This window comes from Austrofundulus limnaeus, unplaced genomic scaffold (assembly GCF_001266775.1).
Source record: "Austrofundulus limnaeus strain Quisiro unplaced genomic scaffold, Austrofundulus_limnaeus-1.0 Scaffold72, whole genome shotgun sequence".
Classification (NCBI taxonomy): Eukaryota; Metazoa; Chordata; class Actinopteri; order Cyprinodontiformes; family Rivulidae; genus Austrofundulus; species Austrofundulus limnaeus.
The window spans coordinates 2127937-2147816 of NW_013952474.1; the positions used below are offsets into that span (position 1 = coordinate 2127937).

At 38.5% G+C, this 19880-nt stretch overlaps 1 protein-coding gene across 1 annotated transcript in view; it reads right to left on the minus strand.

Annotated features, from left to right (window-relative positions):
- LOC106519186 (collagen alpha-1(XXVIII) chain) overlaps nucleotides 1–19880 on the minus strand; it is a 60042-nt gene that overhangs the window by 15096 nt on the left and 25066 nt on the right. Inside the window, exons 14-26 of the mRNA XM_014010747.1 lie at nucleotides 18257–18325; nucleotides 12162–12230; nucleotides 11527–11595; nucleotides 7053–7121; nucleotides 6664–6732; nucleotides 6498–6569; nucleotides 6342–6410; nucleotides 6188–6259; nucleotides 6038–6106; nucleotides 3638–3706; nucleotides 2812–2880; nucleotides 2533–2601; nucleotides 1796–1864 (exon numbers count right to left, since the gene is read on the minus strand). Coding sequence (XP_013866201.1) covers nucleotides 1796–1864; nucleotides 2533–2601; nucleotides 2812–2880; nucleotides 3638–3706; nucleotides 6038–6106; nucleotides 6188–6259; nucleotides 6342–6410; nucleotides 6498–6569; nucleotides 6664–6732; nucleotides 7053–7121; nucleotides 11527–11595; nucleotides 12162–12230; nucleotides 18257–18325 — 903 coding nt within the window. The remainder of the gene's footprint in view (nucleotides 1–1795; nucleotides 1865–2532; nucleotides 2602–2811; nucleotides 2881–3637; nucleotides 3707–6037; nucleotides 6107–6187; nucleotides 6260–6341; nucleotides 6411–6497; nucleotides 6570–6663; nucleotides 6733–7052; nucleotides 7122–11526; nucleotides 11596–12161; nucleotides 12231–18256; nucleotides 18326–19880) is intronic.

Here is a 19880-nt window from a genome sequence, read left to right on the forward strand (position 1 = left end):
ACACACACACACACACACACACACACACACACACACACACACACACACACACACACATATCTGTGCAGATTTAGACTCTTCACTCATGTCAGCATGGGTGTTGGGGTGGGGTGGGGGTGTACCCTGAACAAATAAAAGCCCCTCCTGGCCGACTTGTCTGGATGTGGGATGAAGCGACGCTTTTATTTTAATTTTTATTATTATTTCATAATCTCAACTTCTAACTTGGGCCTCGTCGACACGCCTCTATGTTTTTAACTAAATTATTCTCTGCTGTGATTGTTCTGTTCAATGTGTACATTTTGCTGCTTCCTGCTACTCAAAAGTAGAATGTTATTTCTGGAACAAAACAAATTAAAGTCTGGATCAGATCCAACATGTTGGTGCCACCATTAGCATCAGGTGTTTGTGTCTCAGCCATCAGGACATGATGAAGCCAGAAAGTTTAAAAACAGATGAAGAAGCTGGACTTCTGTCCTGTAGCTGAAGATGAGCCACGTRCTGAGCTTTAAACTGGAGGATCTGTGCTCCCCAGCCTCACTGACACCTGAGTGTTCAGACTGAGGCCATGTTGGAAAACCTCAGGGTCTGGTTTAGGTTCACAGATGAAAATGACCTGGATCAGATTGGAATTTGTTTTGTTTTTTTCTGCAGAGTGAACACAACCAAAGTTTCTTTAAAGTCTTAATCAAATCTCTGCATTTACAGTTGAATCCTGATCCACTGAACTGACAATTATTTTTGGCATCTCTGATAGTGTTGTGATAATGAGCCATGAAAAAAGGTGTTTTATATCTGATTGTWTTATTATTGCAAAGAAACTTCTTCTCACTCACTGGGAAAAACAGTGAGTGAGAAGAATCTCTGGCTTAATAACCTGGTGAACACATTGTATTCAGAAAGGATATGATACACACTGACAYACTCTCCTCTTTTGATGGAATTTGGGAACTTATTGTGCATTTTTTACACCTTATAGGGGACAGCTGGTTGCCTAKTGAGTCCAATGTTGTGTTGTGTACTATGTTTTCTTTTGTTTTGTTTTTGGTTTGTTTATTAATGTGTATTAAAAAAGCTAAATCTTATGTCACTAATCCTATATACTCAATAAACGTGTTTTGAAAGAAAAACCTCAATTAAAACAAAATTTGATTCAATTCAGCTAATTTTTATAGTGTAAGTCACAACATATGTCGTCTAAGGGCACTGTAAACCACAAAAAAAAACACTGAAGTACCCACTACCCAYGCTGCACCATTATGGGGCAATAAAGTTGATTTTAAAACACATTAAAATGTAAAAAGAACATTTTTCAGAATGAATCATTTAAAGGAGGCCTCAAACTGTATTCTTGGCAGTGCACATTATTTTGCTGCTAACCTAACCCCATGTTTAATGTGCAGGAGTTCACTTTAGAAATAAAGWTCATTCGATCATATATTTATTTTTTGAATTGATTTTTAGACCTAAACATTTGGAGCTGAGATACTAAGTGTCAAATACAGCTTTGTTGTAAAAGGAGTTGAAGACACCTGTGGCAACTCTAACTAATTAAAGAAAATAACTGTTAAATGTTTTAAACGTATGTTTTAAAGTTCTGATTCTAGTTTTATTTACCAAACAATTGTTTGAAACCCAGAAGTATCTCTACCAACTAAACTTTCACTTTGAACCAGGACTACAACCTTAAACATTTACTTTAGGTTTGAGATTCCAAATGCAAAATGTCTTTCATATTTAAAACTTGTAAAGAAATCGTGTCGGTGCTCAGGTGTTCAAAGAGTTTTATATTTACCAGTGGTCCTTGGAGACCTTCACCTGGAGGTCCAGGTGGACCGGGCAACCCTCGGAATCCAACATCCCCCTATATGAAACAATCAGGACAAACTGTGTCAAAACGTCAACCACAGAAACATCAATTGGCAAGAAGACAAAACTAAACTGGTTTGTTTGTATCAGCTTCCACTGGACCAGTGTCCAAATGGTTTTTCCTCTGTYTATCATTTTTAGGAAAAAAGTTTTATGAGCCTGAAAATGATAAAGACGCTCTTTGGCTTGCCATTACAGCATCAATGAAGACTTTTGCCTGTTTCGTCAGACTTCATGCTAGATGAGTGACGTCATGCTAATAATGTGGTAATTACAGATTAATGTCAGACACAATGTCTCTTCTAAGTTGACTGAACTATCCCTTGAACAAGTCAAACAACAGCAAACATTTTCACTTGACCACAAATATCCTAAAACATTTGTAACTTTTTCTTTGACACTGTTTGCAGTTTCCTCTCAGTTATTCAACATTTTAGCAACACGATCAAATCAAATCAAACTAAACAGATCCTTTAAAACAAACAAAGCTCCATCATTGTTATGGGTTCTAGTAGGCCTCCATTCATTTTCCTCTTGTTCCAGAGTCAGGTCCTGGACAGGGTTAGTCCTTGGACTGTCACATTAGTGCTGGGCAGTCCGACCAAAATTTTAAATCACCTTYTTTTTAGCAAATATTTGTATCTTGACATTGGACATCCTCACCTTTGGTCCTGGGAGACCCACTCCCTCTGTACCAGGTTCTCCTGGAAGTCCAGGCAGACCAGGAGGGCCCTTGAAGAACAAACAAACAAAAGGCTGTGATCGACTGTAAGTTTTCCTCAGTGATCACAATGGAAACCTGATCCTGGTCTGAACAACAAGATCATATGGACCAGATTCTGTAACWTTTGGGTCATAAACTTCCCACTAATACAGACAAAGAAGAACTGGGTTCAACCCATGGGAGGATGGTGTGTAATTACAGGTGGTCCTGTTTCTCACCGTGGGTCCGGGATAGCCGTCTCCTTTGGGACCATATGGACCTGCAGGACCTGGATCTCCTCGATCACCCTAAAGCGGAAAGATAAACACAAGTCCTTCATTCTTTTGTGTGAATAAAACAACACCATCGAGAGGAGCCAGTTGAGGTTGCTCAGGCATCTGGTAAGGATGCCTCCCTGAGGAGGAGACCCCGAGGAAGACCCAGGACACGATAGAGAGACTATCTCCTSGGAACACCTTGGAGTCCTCCCAGAAGAGCTGGAAGAGGTGGCTGGGGAAAAAGAGGTCTGGACTTCCCTGCTCAAGCTGCTGCCCCCACGAACCGACTTCGGATAAAACAGAAGAGGATGGATAAGATAAGATAAGATAAGATAAGATAAGATAAGATAAGATAAGATAAGATAAGATAAACCTTTGTTGTCATTGTACAGAGCACAATGAAATTACAGTTCAGAACACCCATCCACAAGATGGATGGATGGATGGATGGATGGATGGATGGATGGATGGATGGATGGATGGATGGATAAATGAAACAACAAAAAACCCAGTCTGGAATGCATCAGTGCCGGAGTTCTTCAAATTTTATTGGCAGATCCCCACCTCGTACTTGGAGAAATATTTTTTCGTGACACACAATGCCACCCCCCATCCCAGAAGGCCCCCACACACCCCACAGTTTGAGAACGTTAGCATTAGCTGCTAATTGAGTTTCCAAACTGCTCAGCTGAGACATGTTTGCTGTRGTTTATTAAAAATCCAACAATAAGCACACATAGTCTTTCTATTCTGGTTGTACTTTGTAAGAGAAAGCTTTTTTTTTTACCTTTGGACCAGGAAGTCCATAGCCAGTCTCCCCAATTGGGCCAGGAGGACCACTTGGACCAGGATCCCCCTAGAAGAGGTTTACATGCATGAAACTAACAGACTGAAACACACTTCCATTATAAAGTTTTGTTAGCGTCTCCCCACGAATAAAAAAAGGTTTATTTGAGCATTACCTTAAAGAGCAAAATGGTTCATTAAAAAAAACATCTTTAAACAAAATCTGTAGTAAAAAACAATGGCATAGTCTTTATGTATTTAGGGATTAGTGTTGTGTTCAGCTTTAGTTTCTGTTTTGTGTGTTTGTACTTGTTTACCACTTCCTGTTTTGTCCTTTTGTTTGTCTTCATTTTAATTTTTTATTCCACTCTCGTTGCTCACCTGTTTCTAGTTTCTGACTGTCACACATGCAGCGCTTCAACAAATTTTAGGTGGTTCTTCATCACATCACCTTTGTCCTCCTGCTCTCTTTGATCTATATGTTTATATCACTTTGGTTTAGGATTTTTTAAGYGCCTTTTAGTTCATCGCCAGCTTGAACCTGTTGTTTTCTCTCCGTTTTCAGGTTCCTCCGTCATTCTTTTATTGACATGTCTCAACACAATGCCCAGGTTCTGAATCATCTTCTCTGACCCTTCCTCTAAACCTGACCCCTGACCCCTGACCCATCAGTGATGTCTCACCACATCAGGACCGGGAACCACCGGTCCTGACAAGGTTGGAGATTAAACCAAACAAAATTCTAAAAAAGTGACAAAAAACACACGTGTACACACACAACATGTATAATATATTAAAAGAAATGCAGCAAACTTCAGCTGATTAAATCCAGAAACTTTCTGTCAAAGAATTTAAAACTTTTTGAAACCAGAGGAGTCGCCCCCTGCTGGTCATTAGTCAGACTGCTGCCTCTGAACAGAAGGTCTGTCTCCACTGGCTTCATTTAATTAAAACAAACAAACAGGCAGAGAATCAGTTGTTATAATGAAGTTTGCGAAGCAGCTTTTGTTTAAGTAGAAAGCTCAGATAGGAGACAGTAAAACTATCTGCATGTAAATCCTGTTTCGTTACCCACATCTATAATTTTTAGAGCTGAGTAATAATTCCAGCTCATCTTCAGAAAACTGAATTTCTGACCTCCTGCTCTGATCTGAACACTAACGCTTCGTCACAGTTAGAAGACTTTACTTTAGAGTCTTGAATTCTCAGAAAATGAGCAMAACTCGTGAATTACAGCGATGTCAGGGACATTACAGAGAAAAGGTGTTTTTCTAACATGACTCAGCAGAAATTCTTGTGAAACAATCATCTGTTTCCTTGAACTGAAGCCTGGTTGAAACAACTCGTTTCCATCTRTTTACTTTAAAACACAATTTTTGGTTTCTTTTGCTTCGCTGATCCCACTGCTTTAAMTRATCTTTCAATTTTTTTATTGGCAMAAGTGTGACTGTCTGTTAGTAAAWTATCTCCTGAACCAATGGATGGATTTTAATGAAATTATTGTATGTTAATCTACAGCTGATACCTTTTAGACACAACCTAATATGAGATGGCCATTTCAATTTTATTGAAYCTACCAGAGATTGTTGGATTAACATCTACAACTGGATAACTTCTGGAGTCAATCCAATTCAAGATGACTGCTTCAGATAAACAACCTTAAAAAGTACAAAAATAGCTACACTTCATTCAAATTCATAGCTTTTAAAGTCAAACTTGTGGTGGCAGATTAAACTGATCCTTAACACATAATTAAACACAAAATAATTCACACAAGTTCTTTTTGTTTTCAACTTTGAAATAACTTCTAATGTCAACTCTATCTGTTAGCAAAATATTTCACAAACCACTGGATGGATTTTAATTAAACATTTTGAAATAATTATTTCTTGATCATTGACTTCTTATAACTTTTGGAGGTAACTCAATACAAGATGYCCGCCACAGAAAACTGATGTTACCTAACACATACATGATCATAAATCAGCAAATTGTACTGATATTGAGCTAAAACTTGGTGTGGTAGTAGCTGAGAGTCATTTAGGAAACATAATTTAAGCACTAATGTATTTAGCAAAACCTCACAATATTTATTTTCAAGCTTTGACCAAAAAACGGCTTGTATCAAATCTTCCTAAAACTCTGGGATGAAACAAGTAGCAGGTGATGTGCTTTTATTCTGATGAAATCTTCCCTTTTTAAAGGATAAATAAAGTTTATTCTGTCAGATTAAAGTGAAGTTTAATATCACAACGTCTCTGTGAAACAGGTGCTAATTGCTTCCAATGACACAAGGCCCTAAAGTAACTTCACAGACACAATTATCACTTCTATATATGAAAATTTAAAAGGAACATGAASTTGTTATTATTTTTAAACTGCTACAAAGCTGAAACAGTACCTTGGGTCCATTGATGAAGCGTCCTGGTGYACCAGGAGAACCGGACCGTCCTTGTGCTCCTGGTTCTCCCTGATTAGAGATTAAAGGAAAACTGTTAAATCAACAAAAAAAAATTCTTGTCTTATCAATTACAACCTAATGGTGGTTTACCTTTGGTCCTGAGGGTCCAGCGATACCAGGTGGACCCGTTAAACCTCGTATTCCCCTTTGGCCCTGGTCTCCCTGAGCAGCAGCATTAAGAATAAAGTTAATAATCTGACAGCTTTTATTTATTAAAAGGTTTGTCCAAATGTTCCTTCGGTACCTTTTCACCTTGAGTGCCAACCCCAGGCGCCCCCTCCGCCCCCCTGAGTCCAACAGCTCCTGGCTCGCCCTAAATCCGAGCACGCCGACACACATGTTCACTGATCTTACATTTTCCATGATTTAGGGGAGAGATTAAAAAGGTCTGTGTCCCAACCTTCTGTCCTGGGGCGCCGTCCTCACCCGGTAACCCCGGCAAGCCTCCCATTCCGGTCGACCCCGGCTCACCCTGCAAACAGATGGAAATCTGTGTCAGTTCACGGCCTGAAAAATCTTTAACTTTAATCTGGATGACGACTGCTAATCGCTGAGCTTTGACGCACCTTGGGTCCCYGCTCGCCTGCGCCACGCTCGCCCGTGGCGCCGACCTCGCCGGGCAGCCCCTGGTCTCCCTGTGTGAGGAAATGTTACACGTTGTTAACAGTGGACAAAGATGTCAAACTGTTATTTCCACTGGAATCGGACAGTATGATTAAATATGAGCAAATTGTACAAGAGTAGAAAGAGGACAGGAAAGTGGTCCAGTTGTTCACCACACCATTAACCATCACAGTGTTGGTGTATTAAGGATCCATAACTGTTCTGATGGACCAGTCAGTCATGGTTGTAGCTGATATCAGTATCTTTTTGGCCTTAYCTGACCAGCAGATAGTTGTTTAAATGTTGGATGGCTTTAGATTTTATTGATCGCTAACATCATYAATGAACAAACCTTTGGTCCAGGAAAGCCATCTCCTGGTGGACCTCTGCTCCCAGGTGGACCTCTTGGACCCTCTACACCCTGCAAGGGAATTACAACAGCTTAGGGAATGTTGAGAAGATCAAAAARGTATTTTTAAATCATCTTACACAAAGTGAAGGCATTGCTTGGTCTAACTGTTCTTGTTTTAGCATTATACCTATTTTCTGTGTTTGGGTAGTTTCATAAGCTTTTAAAAGCTTCAGAAAATTAAACTGACAGATACATACCGTCTAAACTTTAAAGGAGCTCTATCTTGTAAAATCAACTTTTTTGAGTTTTATATCATGTTATAATGTTATCCTCTCATCTAAAACATGTCCAGAGTCTTACTTTGACTCATTCATGCATGTTTGAGAAATCCTGTAGTGTCCTGAGACAGCCAGGCAGGGGAGCAGAAACGACCGGTTGGGACTAGAACCACCTTTTGGGGACCATCTCCACCTCTGGGCTCCAAACCTGGCTTCCTCATCACAGAGCACACCTCCCACCCCACACCCRGCACCCTGCCTGTGACTCCTGCAGGCTGGCAGTAACAAAGCAAACTGGTGAAACTGAAAGTGAAAGTGAAACTATCTGCTGAGCTCCCAAAATTACTTCTCAGCGCAGCACAAAGAATGCTAAACGTTTTTTTATAGAAAGGACGCTAAATGCTTTTTTATAATAAACTTGTTAATTATTTTGGCTAAATTTTACTTTCATAAATGTAAATTTAGTCATAAAAAACTTTGTTTTCTTCATTTTATCAAGGATGTGGAAGTATATGTTCATTCAATAACAAACTCTTCTAATGAAAAGGCCCTTAAGACGATCTCTATATGTAATAATTCTTTGCATATCTTTGTTTAATTAATCCTCCTGGCTGTTTTGTTCATGTAAGTGTTGTGTTCTGTATGCTTCACTAATTTGTTTGTTGTATACTTATCATTTGTTCAAATAAAGATAAAAAAATCTCAGCACAGCCATTTTCAGATTCAAAATAGCTTTGAGGAAACGTATTTTCAGATGCCAAGTAAAGTACGCAGAGTTTCCACATTACAGCACCCCCCATGTTGAAATGGGTGGGGCAGAAGCGGAAGGAGGTTCTTAAAGAGACGGAGGCCAATTTCAAGGTGTTTAGAAATGGAAATGATGAGAAGAAGAGTTTATTTTTTATTTAAACATAAAAGTAGCATTTTTATAACAACTAAAGGTGACATAGTTACTTTATTATGGTATAGAATTTAAATGTATGCTTGAGAAACACATAACATTGCCCCTTTAAAGCTAAAATGGTCCTTATGGCCGTTCTTGTTACCTCCATGTTGATTTCCCATACATTTAATTTTTTTAAGTGAAGAAAAATTATTAGATTAGTCATTTGTTTTGTTTACAATAAAATATTTATTGACAATCTAGCAGCTTTGTGATGTGAGCTAGATGCTGATTTAAATYAACAATGCTAACATTTTTATAGCAGGAATACAATTCAGTGTAGTTAACACAGTTTAGCATGTTAGCTTGCTAACAATAATGTACCATTTGACCTAACTTTACAGAAATGTTTAAAGCTAAGTTAAGTTAAGCTAACGTGAGTTACCTCAGTTTACTACATTGACTACAATGCATTTATCAAAATATTAGTTTTACACTTTGCTTAATGCTAAAGCTAAGTCTAACACCGTTACTGTTAGTATTCTAATGTTCTGAACTGAGTTTACTACATTGATTTTAAATCCTATCAAAATGTTAGCATTAGTACAACTAAGTARTGGGCCATACTTCAAGATTTTGTTTTTTACAAGAATAAAGTCATAATATTATGAGAAAAAAGGTGTACAAGAATAAATTCATATTACAAAAATAAAATTAAAATATGAGAAAAAAGTTGTAATACGAGAATAAAATCTTAAAGTCATGATATTATGAGAAGCAGTCTATCACTGTTGAAAAGTTGTGAAGTTTAGTCATCACATTATGTAGATGGAAYCTTATTACACTAACAGTTGGGGACTACTTCATACATTAACACAGGACATTCTGGAGGCTGTCCACAGCAGGTGAGCAGACCCAGGTACGAAAAATGGACCTCATGTAAAATTACAACTTTTCTGGTAGTATTATGACTTTAATCTCATAATTCAAAAAATAATAATAATCTTGTTGTGTGGCCAAAATACTGAGTCATACATTACATTAGCTTAACCCAATGTTTATTGCAAACATTTTGATGGCAAATTTTAATTCAGTGACGTTAACTCAGTTTAGCACATGAACATGCTAACTATTATTTAGCTTTAAACATTAGCTAAAGACCGAATTGTTTTCAATGGTTTTTTATTAAACCCAACGTCACCAAAGTAGCTTTATGTAATTTTAGCAAACCCTGCTATTGTTTTCTAAATGTTTTTCAAACAGTATTTCTAGGTTTCCAGTCTGAACTCTAACTGCGACCTGACTATTAATAAGAGCTGCAATTTCTAAAAAGGCAAACAAACAAAGCATCTACTCAGGTGTGTTGCTATTCATTATTTAGTTATTTTCCATTCACCTAACTTCATTAACAATAAAACTTCAGCTTTTGTGATTTAAAGTATAGTTCACTAACTTGTAAGATCTTTCAGACATGACTGTTGGTGGTCAAAAGGTCAWGTCAGGGTCATTTKTGCTACAAAGGTTATCTTAGAAAAGGGTGTGGGTTTTACTGTTATCTGGTTCTGATCCAGGAGGCCCAGATAATACAGCAATGTCAGTGACATCTGCACAGACAGACCCCTAAACCGCCATATCTGAACATGTGATCAATTCATACCAGACCTCAGGTTCTAACAGCTCTGGGTCAACAGAGGAAGATTCCAGATATAAGGGTCCATTTATCCAAGCKTGAGGTAAGGGGTGGGGTCCTCCTGAACAGGACCAACAGAGTGCCTGTACTGCCAACTCTGTTATCCAGTAAATCTGGTGTCATAATCAACTAGGGTTGGGCATAATCGTATCGTGTGSAAATAATTGTCAGAAAAACATTAATCGATTATTTTTTGGCACTTGACGATTGATACAATTAATGCCACCGGGCAGACTGACTGGGGATTACTCTGGTCAGTCTGCTTGGTGCTCCTCTCCACTTCAAATATGACGAACATTAAAAATAAAGTTCTGTAATTTATTTATCTATCAACACAATTTAAAATATGATGTATAGCCTGAAATCTGTAATTTTCAGACAATTTGGAACAGATTTTTTATAAAGAGCAAATCTTTCCCATTAAATTGGTCATGTGACTATGTAATAGGGGTGTCCAGGGACTCCAGGGGATTAATCGTCAAATTAATCGTTGTCGGCTAAATACCACAATTAATTGTGATTAATTTTTTTTGCCAATATTGCCCAACCCTATAATCAGTGGTGGGCACAGTTCCCCTAAAGCACTAAAGCACTAATAGGGGAACTAATTTCCTGATTAGTGCTTTAGGGCTTTTGCTAATTTTAAAATTTATTAGTGGATTAGCACTTGCTAAATTTAGAAGCACTAACTGAGGTCTATAAACGTTATTGATCAACATTAATGTTAACAGCTGATGGTTAAAACTGTCACACATTTTGTTCATATGTGTGTGTCACTGATCCACCAGGTCAGTGGTTCCCAAAGTGGGGTCAGGATCCAAAGTGGGGTCCTGAAGCATCAAGGTGGGGTCTTGAAAATATTTTCTAAATTAATTACATTTTTGCCTTAGTTGCCTAAAATTTATAAATGTAGAATAATAAATATTGTTACTATGCCCATGTTTAGTTGACCTGATACAATTTCATCCAAAAATATTTGTGGGCACAGGTCTCTGCTACTGTTATTTTGTGGGTCAAAAGCTGAAAAGTTTGGGAACCAGTGCACTTCAGAAATCAGTTTAAAGTGTAATAAAATAATTGGTGATGTAATATTTTCCCTATAATTATTACAAAAACACAAAATAAGTATAAATAAGTATTTATATTTGTGTAGCCTTTGTTTTTAGGGTTATTAGCAAAGTTTGTGTACTCAGACCAGTAATATTTGGGGTCACAAGTTTTTGCCATGAATATTTTGTGGGTCAGAAGATAAAAAGTTTGGGAACCTCTGCACTAGATGACAATATATGAACCCAAACACAGCTGTGGAATGTTAATAATGAGTATTCAGAGAGCAACATGACAACATGTGACTCATGTTGTTTGTTGGAGAATGTTCACGGGCTGATTGGGTTATTTTAGTGCTTTAGAATTAACTTTTGRTAAAACTTTCAGTGCATTAGTGCTTTAGAATTAGGGGACCTAAATATTTGAGTTAGTGTTTTAGGGRTASTGGAACTAATTTTTACATTAGTGCTGCCCACCAGTGCCTATAATCAATACAGTYCAGTCACATGACCTGTTTTTGTCAGTGAATGTGTGTTTATTACACAAACATGTTGGAAGGTAGATACTCCTACTTGCCTTTTCTCCTTGAATGCCGATTCCAGGGAGGCCGATGACCCCTGGAAAACCTGGAGGGCCAAAATCSCCCTGTAGGTTCACATAAAAACAGAGCTCAGCGATGATGATAATAGTGCATAAATGCTCATAGTTGGTGCATCAGCTGGAAGGTGGTGATTTATTATGGAAAACACCTGAAGGCTTTTCTGAGCTGTAAGCCTGTAAGCAACATGAACTTTAAATTTAAAGTCATTGTCTCAGTCATAATAATTTTATAAACACCTTATATTTGAGACAAATGATCACGTCCAGAAAGTTCTCTCTCCCCCACTGTGTACATCTGTGATTTAAGGCAGTGATTTGCAAAAACATTGTGACAAATTCAGCCCTTACCTCCACAGTGAAGTCTGGCTGTGTCAGTTCCCACATTCATCACGCCCAGCCATAAAACCACCGTCCTCCTACACTATTCAAGCTTTAGCCTTGATTCATCACCTCCAGACTCTGACCTCCTACATAACACCACGCTCGCTGCATTTATCCGTGGCTCAGGCAACTTTTGGCCCCCCCTCCCTTCACAATAAGACTCTAGCTTTCTAGCTTTCTGGGTTCTTTGTGAAGTCTTTGCAGCGAGGCGCCTCTTTTATAGTCTCTACCTTTTCTCCTTTAATTCCAGCGCCCGGCTGTCCTCGGTGCCCCCGCGGCCCCTCGAAGCCTCGCTCGCCCTGTGAAGGCYGAGAGAGAAGTTATTGCGTTTGACTTTTGAAATATTAGTAAGACATATCCTGACAGTGGTGGCAAAGCTGAAGCATGTGCAGCGTTGATAAAAGTACAGTCAAACATTAAATCTTGGTTATATACTCAGGAAATCTGATTTTCACATAAATCAAACTGTTACGAGCGAATGACGAGTTCYTGCTTAATTTCTGGTCAAATCAAGTCTTTTGATCTCTGTTTTAGTATCTAAAAGTATTTTTTATCACCCATCACCATGATATATGGGCGATCATGTCTGTTAGCAAAATTTCTTACGAACCACTGAATGGAAAGTGTTCACTAAATGATAATTAACTTTTGGACTCAACGTGATTGAAGATGGCCATCATAGCTAAACAACCAAAGGTAACACAAAAAGGACAGTTATTTTTACTGATATAAATCTAAAATGTGGTGTTGATGAAATGAGATTCAGGAAATGTTGGGTTTAGTCCTATTTAAAACAAAAATAAATATAAAAAGATGCATGCAGGATATTAAAAATTAAAGTAAAAAATCTGAGAATATTAAGTGTTTTGATGAAGTAGTTTAATGGAGGAAGTTAATTAAACCTATATCCTTGTAGGTAAACGGTCRGTTTGAGAACATCACCTAAATTTAGAAAACTATTATCCTAGAAAAATRCAGGGTATTAATGGCTGCTTTCATCTTTAGCACCTCTGCTTTWGCACCTGGTCTGAGAGAGTCATTAACTCTCAGAATATTCTGGTCCAAGTTGCCAGCTGTTCGTTGCATCAGGTTTTTAGTGTCTTTGGTATTCATTTGTTGAATAAAAGTGTTTAGTTTTATGGCTTTTTGCTGAGTTCCTGCATTTGGGTCCTCTTTTGAAATCAGCCCGTTCCATCTCTTTCTGAGTGAGCAGGATACACTAAAATGCAGAAAAATGAACAAACAAAAGACAAAGTTTAATAAAAAAGTGCTCTCAGACTGCAGCAGACTGTGTTCGCAGCACTGGAAGGGAGGCTGTTTGCTGTCCTTGTTTTTAAAATGGCACAGAAAGTAGAGGCATGGTGTTTGATCACACATTTCTTTGCTCTAACAGTAATCTCTGAACCATTGAAAACCTGTTTTACAGATTCTCATATCAGAGGGAGGGTGTTCAATTAGTAGCAATGAGCAACATTTAGGGGTATCTCCATACCAGTTTTTTTCAAACTGAGTATCAGTTCTTCATTTTGGGTACTCACTGATACAGAGTACTTACTGAGTCAGAATTTAAACATTACAAAACGACTTTAAAAGCACATTTCTTTTAAAGGAGGCTCTCTTTCCTTATAGACCTATAGCCCATCTGACTGGATCAGATCAAATATACAGCATGATAAATAAATACTGTTGCATTATTTTAAAATAAATAGAAATAACAGATAAGATTTTCTTTTGACTTGTGTACATTACATGGGACTGACAAATAACTCACTTGAAATGGAAACTAACACATTCAATGAAGTATCGTAATYGTATTGAAACTGGTATTGATATTAATTCTATGTTTTGGGGCATTTTGTATGAGTACTTGTAAAAATACTGGCATTGGGACGCCACTAGCAACTTCACCACTACTTACTATTAAACTCAACACAACAGTACTTTAAAGTGCCCATGACAACAAATTTTCATGATAATTTTAAATGCATTTTTGGATAATAATAACTTGCTGCAAAAAAAAAAGAAGAAATTACACAGCTGAGATGAACTGTTGTTGAGATATTTGCACATGCAGCAACAGGAGGTGATGTCAAAGGGTGTCTGCATGTAATGCCGGGTTTATGGCAAGATAATCGTGCCGACCCTTCCAACAATCTTAAGGACGCTCACATTATCGTGATAACGATATATTTTTTTTCAGTCTATCATGGAGAGGTGAAAAGAGTCTTGTTTTAATAAACAAAGACCAGGGAATTCCCCTTTGACATCACTTCCTGTTTCACTTTGGCCATGCCAAGTTCAACCAAAAATATGCCAGTTATGTGACAAAATTGGTAAAATCACGTGTATTATGCCAAATTTTCTAAATATTASGATGTTTCCTTTGACTTTTTGTATTTGTAGGAGTGTGTGTAAAATGCCCTTTAAAGGATAAATAAACAAGCGATTGWAACTTCTACTGAACAGAGATGAATCTCATGACAACCAGGAGAGTAAGTGAAGACACAAATATGTACCATGCTTTACCAGGTACTGAAGGATTTTAGTTTAATGTAATATTCCATAAACACAGCCAGTTGGTCTTAATGTATGCTCACAGCATTTTCTGTGGGATAAAAGATATAGTAGATTTCAATGAATCAGAAGGTAGAGAATTAATTTCAGACTGCCCTATTCTGCTGAACACAGAATCCTACTTTAGTTCACAGAGTTAAAACATCTGTAGCTGTAGAAAGTTACAAATTACAGCTTCACCTTCACTCCTTTTGTCAGGGTTAGGGTCCTACTTTTGAAATGAACGTTTTGAGGAGAAATAGGTTAAATAGTTTCCCAGCCTCATCAGTAAATATTTAATCTAACAGCTAATGTTCTTTAAAACTGTCCTGCTGTAACAACACCATCAGATATCAGGACAAGGAGACTTGGGAAGKAGATTAAGTTTGCTGCCATCTGAAAATCTGCCACTAGAGGTCACTATAGTCAACATTCTCCTCCATTTAGACATGATCTTAAATTTAGCAGCAGATTTTAATTTAGGAAAGGAAAGAGATCTGTAAACTGTGACATGAGACTCTTTAATCCGCAGGGAGCTCTTTGTAAATTGATACTTTTTACATTTAAAACTGTCATTTTCTTAGCTGCTGCTTTAACTTCATGGATGAAATTAAAGCAGCTGCTAAATTGGATAGATGATGTTTTGCAGCTCTAGATCTGTTTTATTTAGTGAGAAGAGGCAGAAAGGCTACAGACACCTAAATACACTAAAAATACATAAATAATACAAATTTTGTGCTTTGAAGATTKGACTGAGGATTGTTTTTCTTGAAGATATTTATTCTTTTCACCAGTTTCCATCCAAGGTAATGGATACCATTTCACAAACAGATGTTCATTAATTCGCATTGAAATGCTGCGTTTTCACATTATCTTCCAGGAGTTTAAATTTATTGTCTTATCTCAAGGATCAGAGCACGAAGCAGAGGTGGTAATGATGTGRTGCTACTGCACTCCTGCAAATTTGAAGCTTGTCAGGGCACATTACGTGAGGAACGCTGCTTTAGAGCGAGAATGCCAGCTGTGAGTTTACAGCCGAACCTGCTGAAGAAGGAGGAGGCTGGAGGCTAATCTGCAGCATGGGAGGAACACCCTCATCTTGTTTTAGYGTAGAAACTGTTAGCATTTTAAAGAAGGGCACTAAAAGATGAGTCAGGCGACGGTCCAGAGCACATGTCGTTAAAATGTTCACCTGAATTTTACTTTCTGTTGTCAGGCTGCTCAGTAAATTTGAACTAGTTGTAGTAAACTAGCTTTAGTAAAACCTAAAGACATCCTATTCAGTCATTACAAACTAAAATGTTTGGTGATTACAAAAACCTCTGTGTGGTTTTGATTTGTATTTAGACTCACACAGCTTCAAGGCAAATGATACATTTAATTAAATGAAGAATTACATTTCAAACGAAATCTAAAAATAAAATCAACCTCAAGTAGTTCTGAAGAAACCTGAGCTCTGTGGTGAAACTAATCTGAAAACTCTAAACAATCAATTTTTTTGAAAACTCTACTGGCAACAATTTCCTGAAATGATTTGAATAATTAGAGTGTCAAACTGAAGGCCAGTGTGCCAGAAATGAGTTGTGTTATCATTTTTCTTGAGCCCATGAGTTCATAAGAGCCAGCTCACCTGCGTGTGACTGATAAGATCTTTGTTGTTCCTTGTTTTGATTCAAAAACTGAACAAAATCACAGATTATTTCTCAGTTAGTGAAATCTGTGGTCCACCATACCCCTCGAGAAGGAGGCATGTTCCATGTTCCATCATACCCCTCAGGAAGGAGACATGTTCCACGTTCCATCATACCCCTCTGGAAGGAGACATGTTCCACGTTCCATCATACCCCTCAGGAAGGAGACATGTTCCACGTTCCATCATACCCCTCTGGAAGGAGACATGTTCCACGTTCCATCATACCACTCTGGAAGGAGACATGTTCCATGTTTCATCATACCCCTCGAGAAGGAGACATGTTCCATGTTTCATCATACCCGTCAGGAAGGAGACATGTTCCATGTTCCATCATACCCCTCGAGAAGGAGACATGTTCCATGTTTCATCATACCACTCTGGAAGGAGACATGTTCCATGTTTCATCATACCCCTCGGGAAGGAGACGTTCCATGTTCCATCCTACCCCTCGAGAAGGAGACATGTTCCATGTTTCATCATACCCGTCAGGAAGGAGACATGTTCCATGTTCCATCATACCCCTCTGGAAGGAGACATGTTCCATGTTCCACCATATCCTTCGAGAAGGAGACATGTTCCATGTTCCATCATACCCCTCTGGAAGGAGACATGTTCTACGTTCCATCCTACCCCTCTGGAAGGAGACATGTTCCATGTTCCATCATACCCCTCAGGAAGGAGACATGTTCCATGTTTCATCACACCCCTCGGGAAGGAGACATGTTCTGTGTTCCATCATACCCCTCTGGAAGGAGACATGTTCTGTGTTCCATCCTACCCCTCTGGAAGGAGACATGTTCCATGTTCTATCATACCCCTCAGGAAGGAGACATGTTCCATGCTCCATCCTAGCCCTCAGGAAGGTGATATGTTCCATGTTCCTCGATACCCTTCCTCAGGAAGGAGTTGAGTTCTGCAGATCCTGTGAAGATGCTGCTGAAGCTGATCAGGGTCAAACYAGTCCTGGAGCACCACAGACTGAAAAGCCACTCAGTGAGAATGAAGAAATGTCTCCCAATGTAACAAATACAGATGACAGTTTGTAAATGGACACAGGGACAAAGACCTGAATGTCTGGAGACARGTCCTGAGGTCTGAAGAACTAAAACTGAACCATTAAAACCATGGCTCCACATGAAGGACAGAGGAGGAAGCTTGTTATCCTGAGAACATCGTCCTGACTGTGAAGCACGGAGGTGGCAGCATCGTGACGTAGTTTACTGAACAATAACACCAACAATATCTGAAGACATCAGACAGGAAGTGAAAGGTTGGAGTCTTCAGAACAACAAAGTTCACATTCTTTAGTCACAAAGTCCTGATCTCAGTCCCYGAAAACATTTGAGGACAGAGCTGAAATCTGAGTTAAAACAGTTCTGTCAGGTTCTGTCAGGAGGATCATGACAACAATCTGACAAACTGTTAAGAGAGGTAAACTCAGAATATCTGACTACCTTTGATAATAAGACACGTTGAAAGAAAGAGGACTTTTACGTATAGGTGCCAGAGTTAGGTCTGAATGCTGCTTCAATTTTTATATTTTAGACYCTCAAAAGTCGTAATGCTTCTGGCTTATTTTATAAACAACTAATAAAAAAACCAAAGCAGAGTGAGTGTGTCCACACATGATGTTCTGTTGGTGCTCAGTGTTCATTTGAGAATCCACAGACTCTTTAATGGGCTGTTATTACCCTCTGTCTGAGTCACCATCTGACATGTGGAGGTGTCCCACCCCCCCCCCCCCCCCAGACAATCTCTGAGCTGAGATGTTCTCATCTCCTCCAGCAAGGGTCAATCAATAGACAGCAGGAGCATGAGGTAATGGAAGCAGCTGCTGTAAGAGGATTTATGCCACTTCTGTCATATGTTATCGTCTCCTAACCCTACACGYTCTCAATTTCCCGTCACAGCGCCGTAGAACCTGCAGCCCTGACAGGGACCTGTGTGGAGGTCAGAGGGTGGCTGGGTGAATACTCTGTCCGAAYGGTGAAGCTGTTAACATGCTTTGAGTGCAAGAGTTTTTCAGGTAATACTGACTGTCCCAGGAGCTTTGGACATACAAGTCATGAACCCGCTCACCTTTGGTCCAGGGAGACCCTCTCCTGTTGGTCCTCTCTCACCTTGGACTCCCTGTGGTCCCTGAGGTCCCTGAATGGAARAAAACAATTTGTTGAACTCCACAGGAACATTTTAGCTTCACACTGAAGGTTTAGCTTGGCTAAAGATTTTCCATTTTTTTAGATAGATAGATAGATAGATAGATAGATAGATAGACAGACAGACAGACAGATAGATAAACTTTATTGTCTGTCCCAAAGGTGACAGAAAATCATCTTTAGCAGGGCTCCATGTTAAAAACATGCATTCAAGATGAATAAAAAACAAGACAAGCAAAGACACAGTAAATACTATAATAAAACACACYTCTATAGAAAACAACCAAACAGTCCTAAAATTGGGGCTAATGTAACTATGCAGCCTTGTTTAGRAGYGTACTAGCATAGATGTTTTTCCTGTTTCCAACTATTCARTAATCTCTCTCAATTAATATTTATTTCATAACAGGATTGGTAAAAATGTTTCTGTATTTTTTTTTATCATTGGTCCGTTGTTATGGGTCATCCAGTCTCTTAGAAACAATCCAAGAATCTGGTTCTCATTGCTGGATGTAAGTCACCCATTGTCACCATTTCTGTTTAGGACTTTTTATGGATAGAACTCAATGCAGTCAGGAGATTCCTTCTAGAATAGACAACTGCAAACAGTTGAAAATATCAGAGCTTTAATACACAGTYGAGCCAGCTCAGTCAGAGTCAAAGGCAAGGGAATAATAAGGTGTTTTTAAACAAGACTTGAAGACATTTAGTAGCACGTCATTCCACAGTTTTGGACCTGCAGCAGAGAGGTCTCTATCACCTCTGTGTTTGAGTTGTGCGTTTGGAACCATCAGATCTTGGAGCTAACGCAATATATTAGCTCAGGAGCTAAATCCAAAAACTAAAATGCTAAAGCTGAGGTTCTCCTTCTTTGAAGCAGCTCTGTTATCCCCCATCATTATTGTCAGTGTCAGGCTGAGTCATTTCCACATTCTCCTCTCTGTCAGCGTGCGCTGGTTCCTTTTAAAATGTCAGACGTTGTCCTAAATTAACCTTCAAGCTGGATAGAGCTCACACTGGAGAACCTAAGGGTTACCACTTACCCAGCATGCTTTGCGGCATAAATAACGAGGCAACGTTTGTGTGAAAATATAATTTAAAAATGTATAAAAACTAAACAACCTACAGTACTTTTACAGTCTTGTTTTTTTATTGAAGTAAATGTTTATCAAAWAACGTCRAATGTTACAACTAGTCTGAGATCCCTTTAAAAGCATGTAATAATTAATCACAAAAGCATACATTTTTGAACATACAGTAGAAAGGTAGGGGCTATAAGAACCAAGAGTCTACAAACCTCATTAAAGAGGTCATTTCTAGTTGCTTTCATTGAAGGACTACGGTTATACTGGTCATGTTTCAACTTCAAATTCTGGATTCAGTGGTTCAGTTGGTGTTAAAACTTTGTGAACTCACCATAAACCAGCACTGCAAAAATTGTCCATCTTACCAAATTTTTAAATTTTATATCCAGCCAAAAAGTCTTTTTGATCTTGTTTTGAGACTGATTTACTATTTTTTTAAAAAGAAAAAATTGAGTCAAGTCA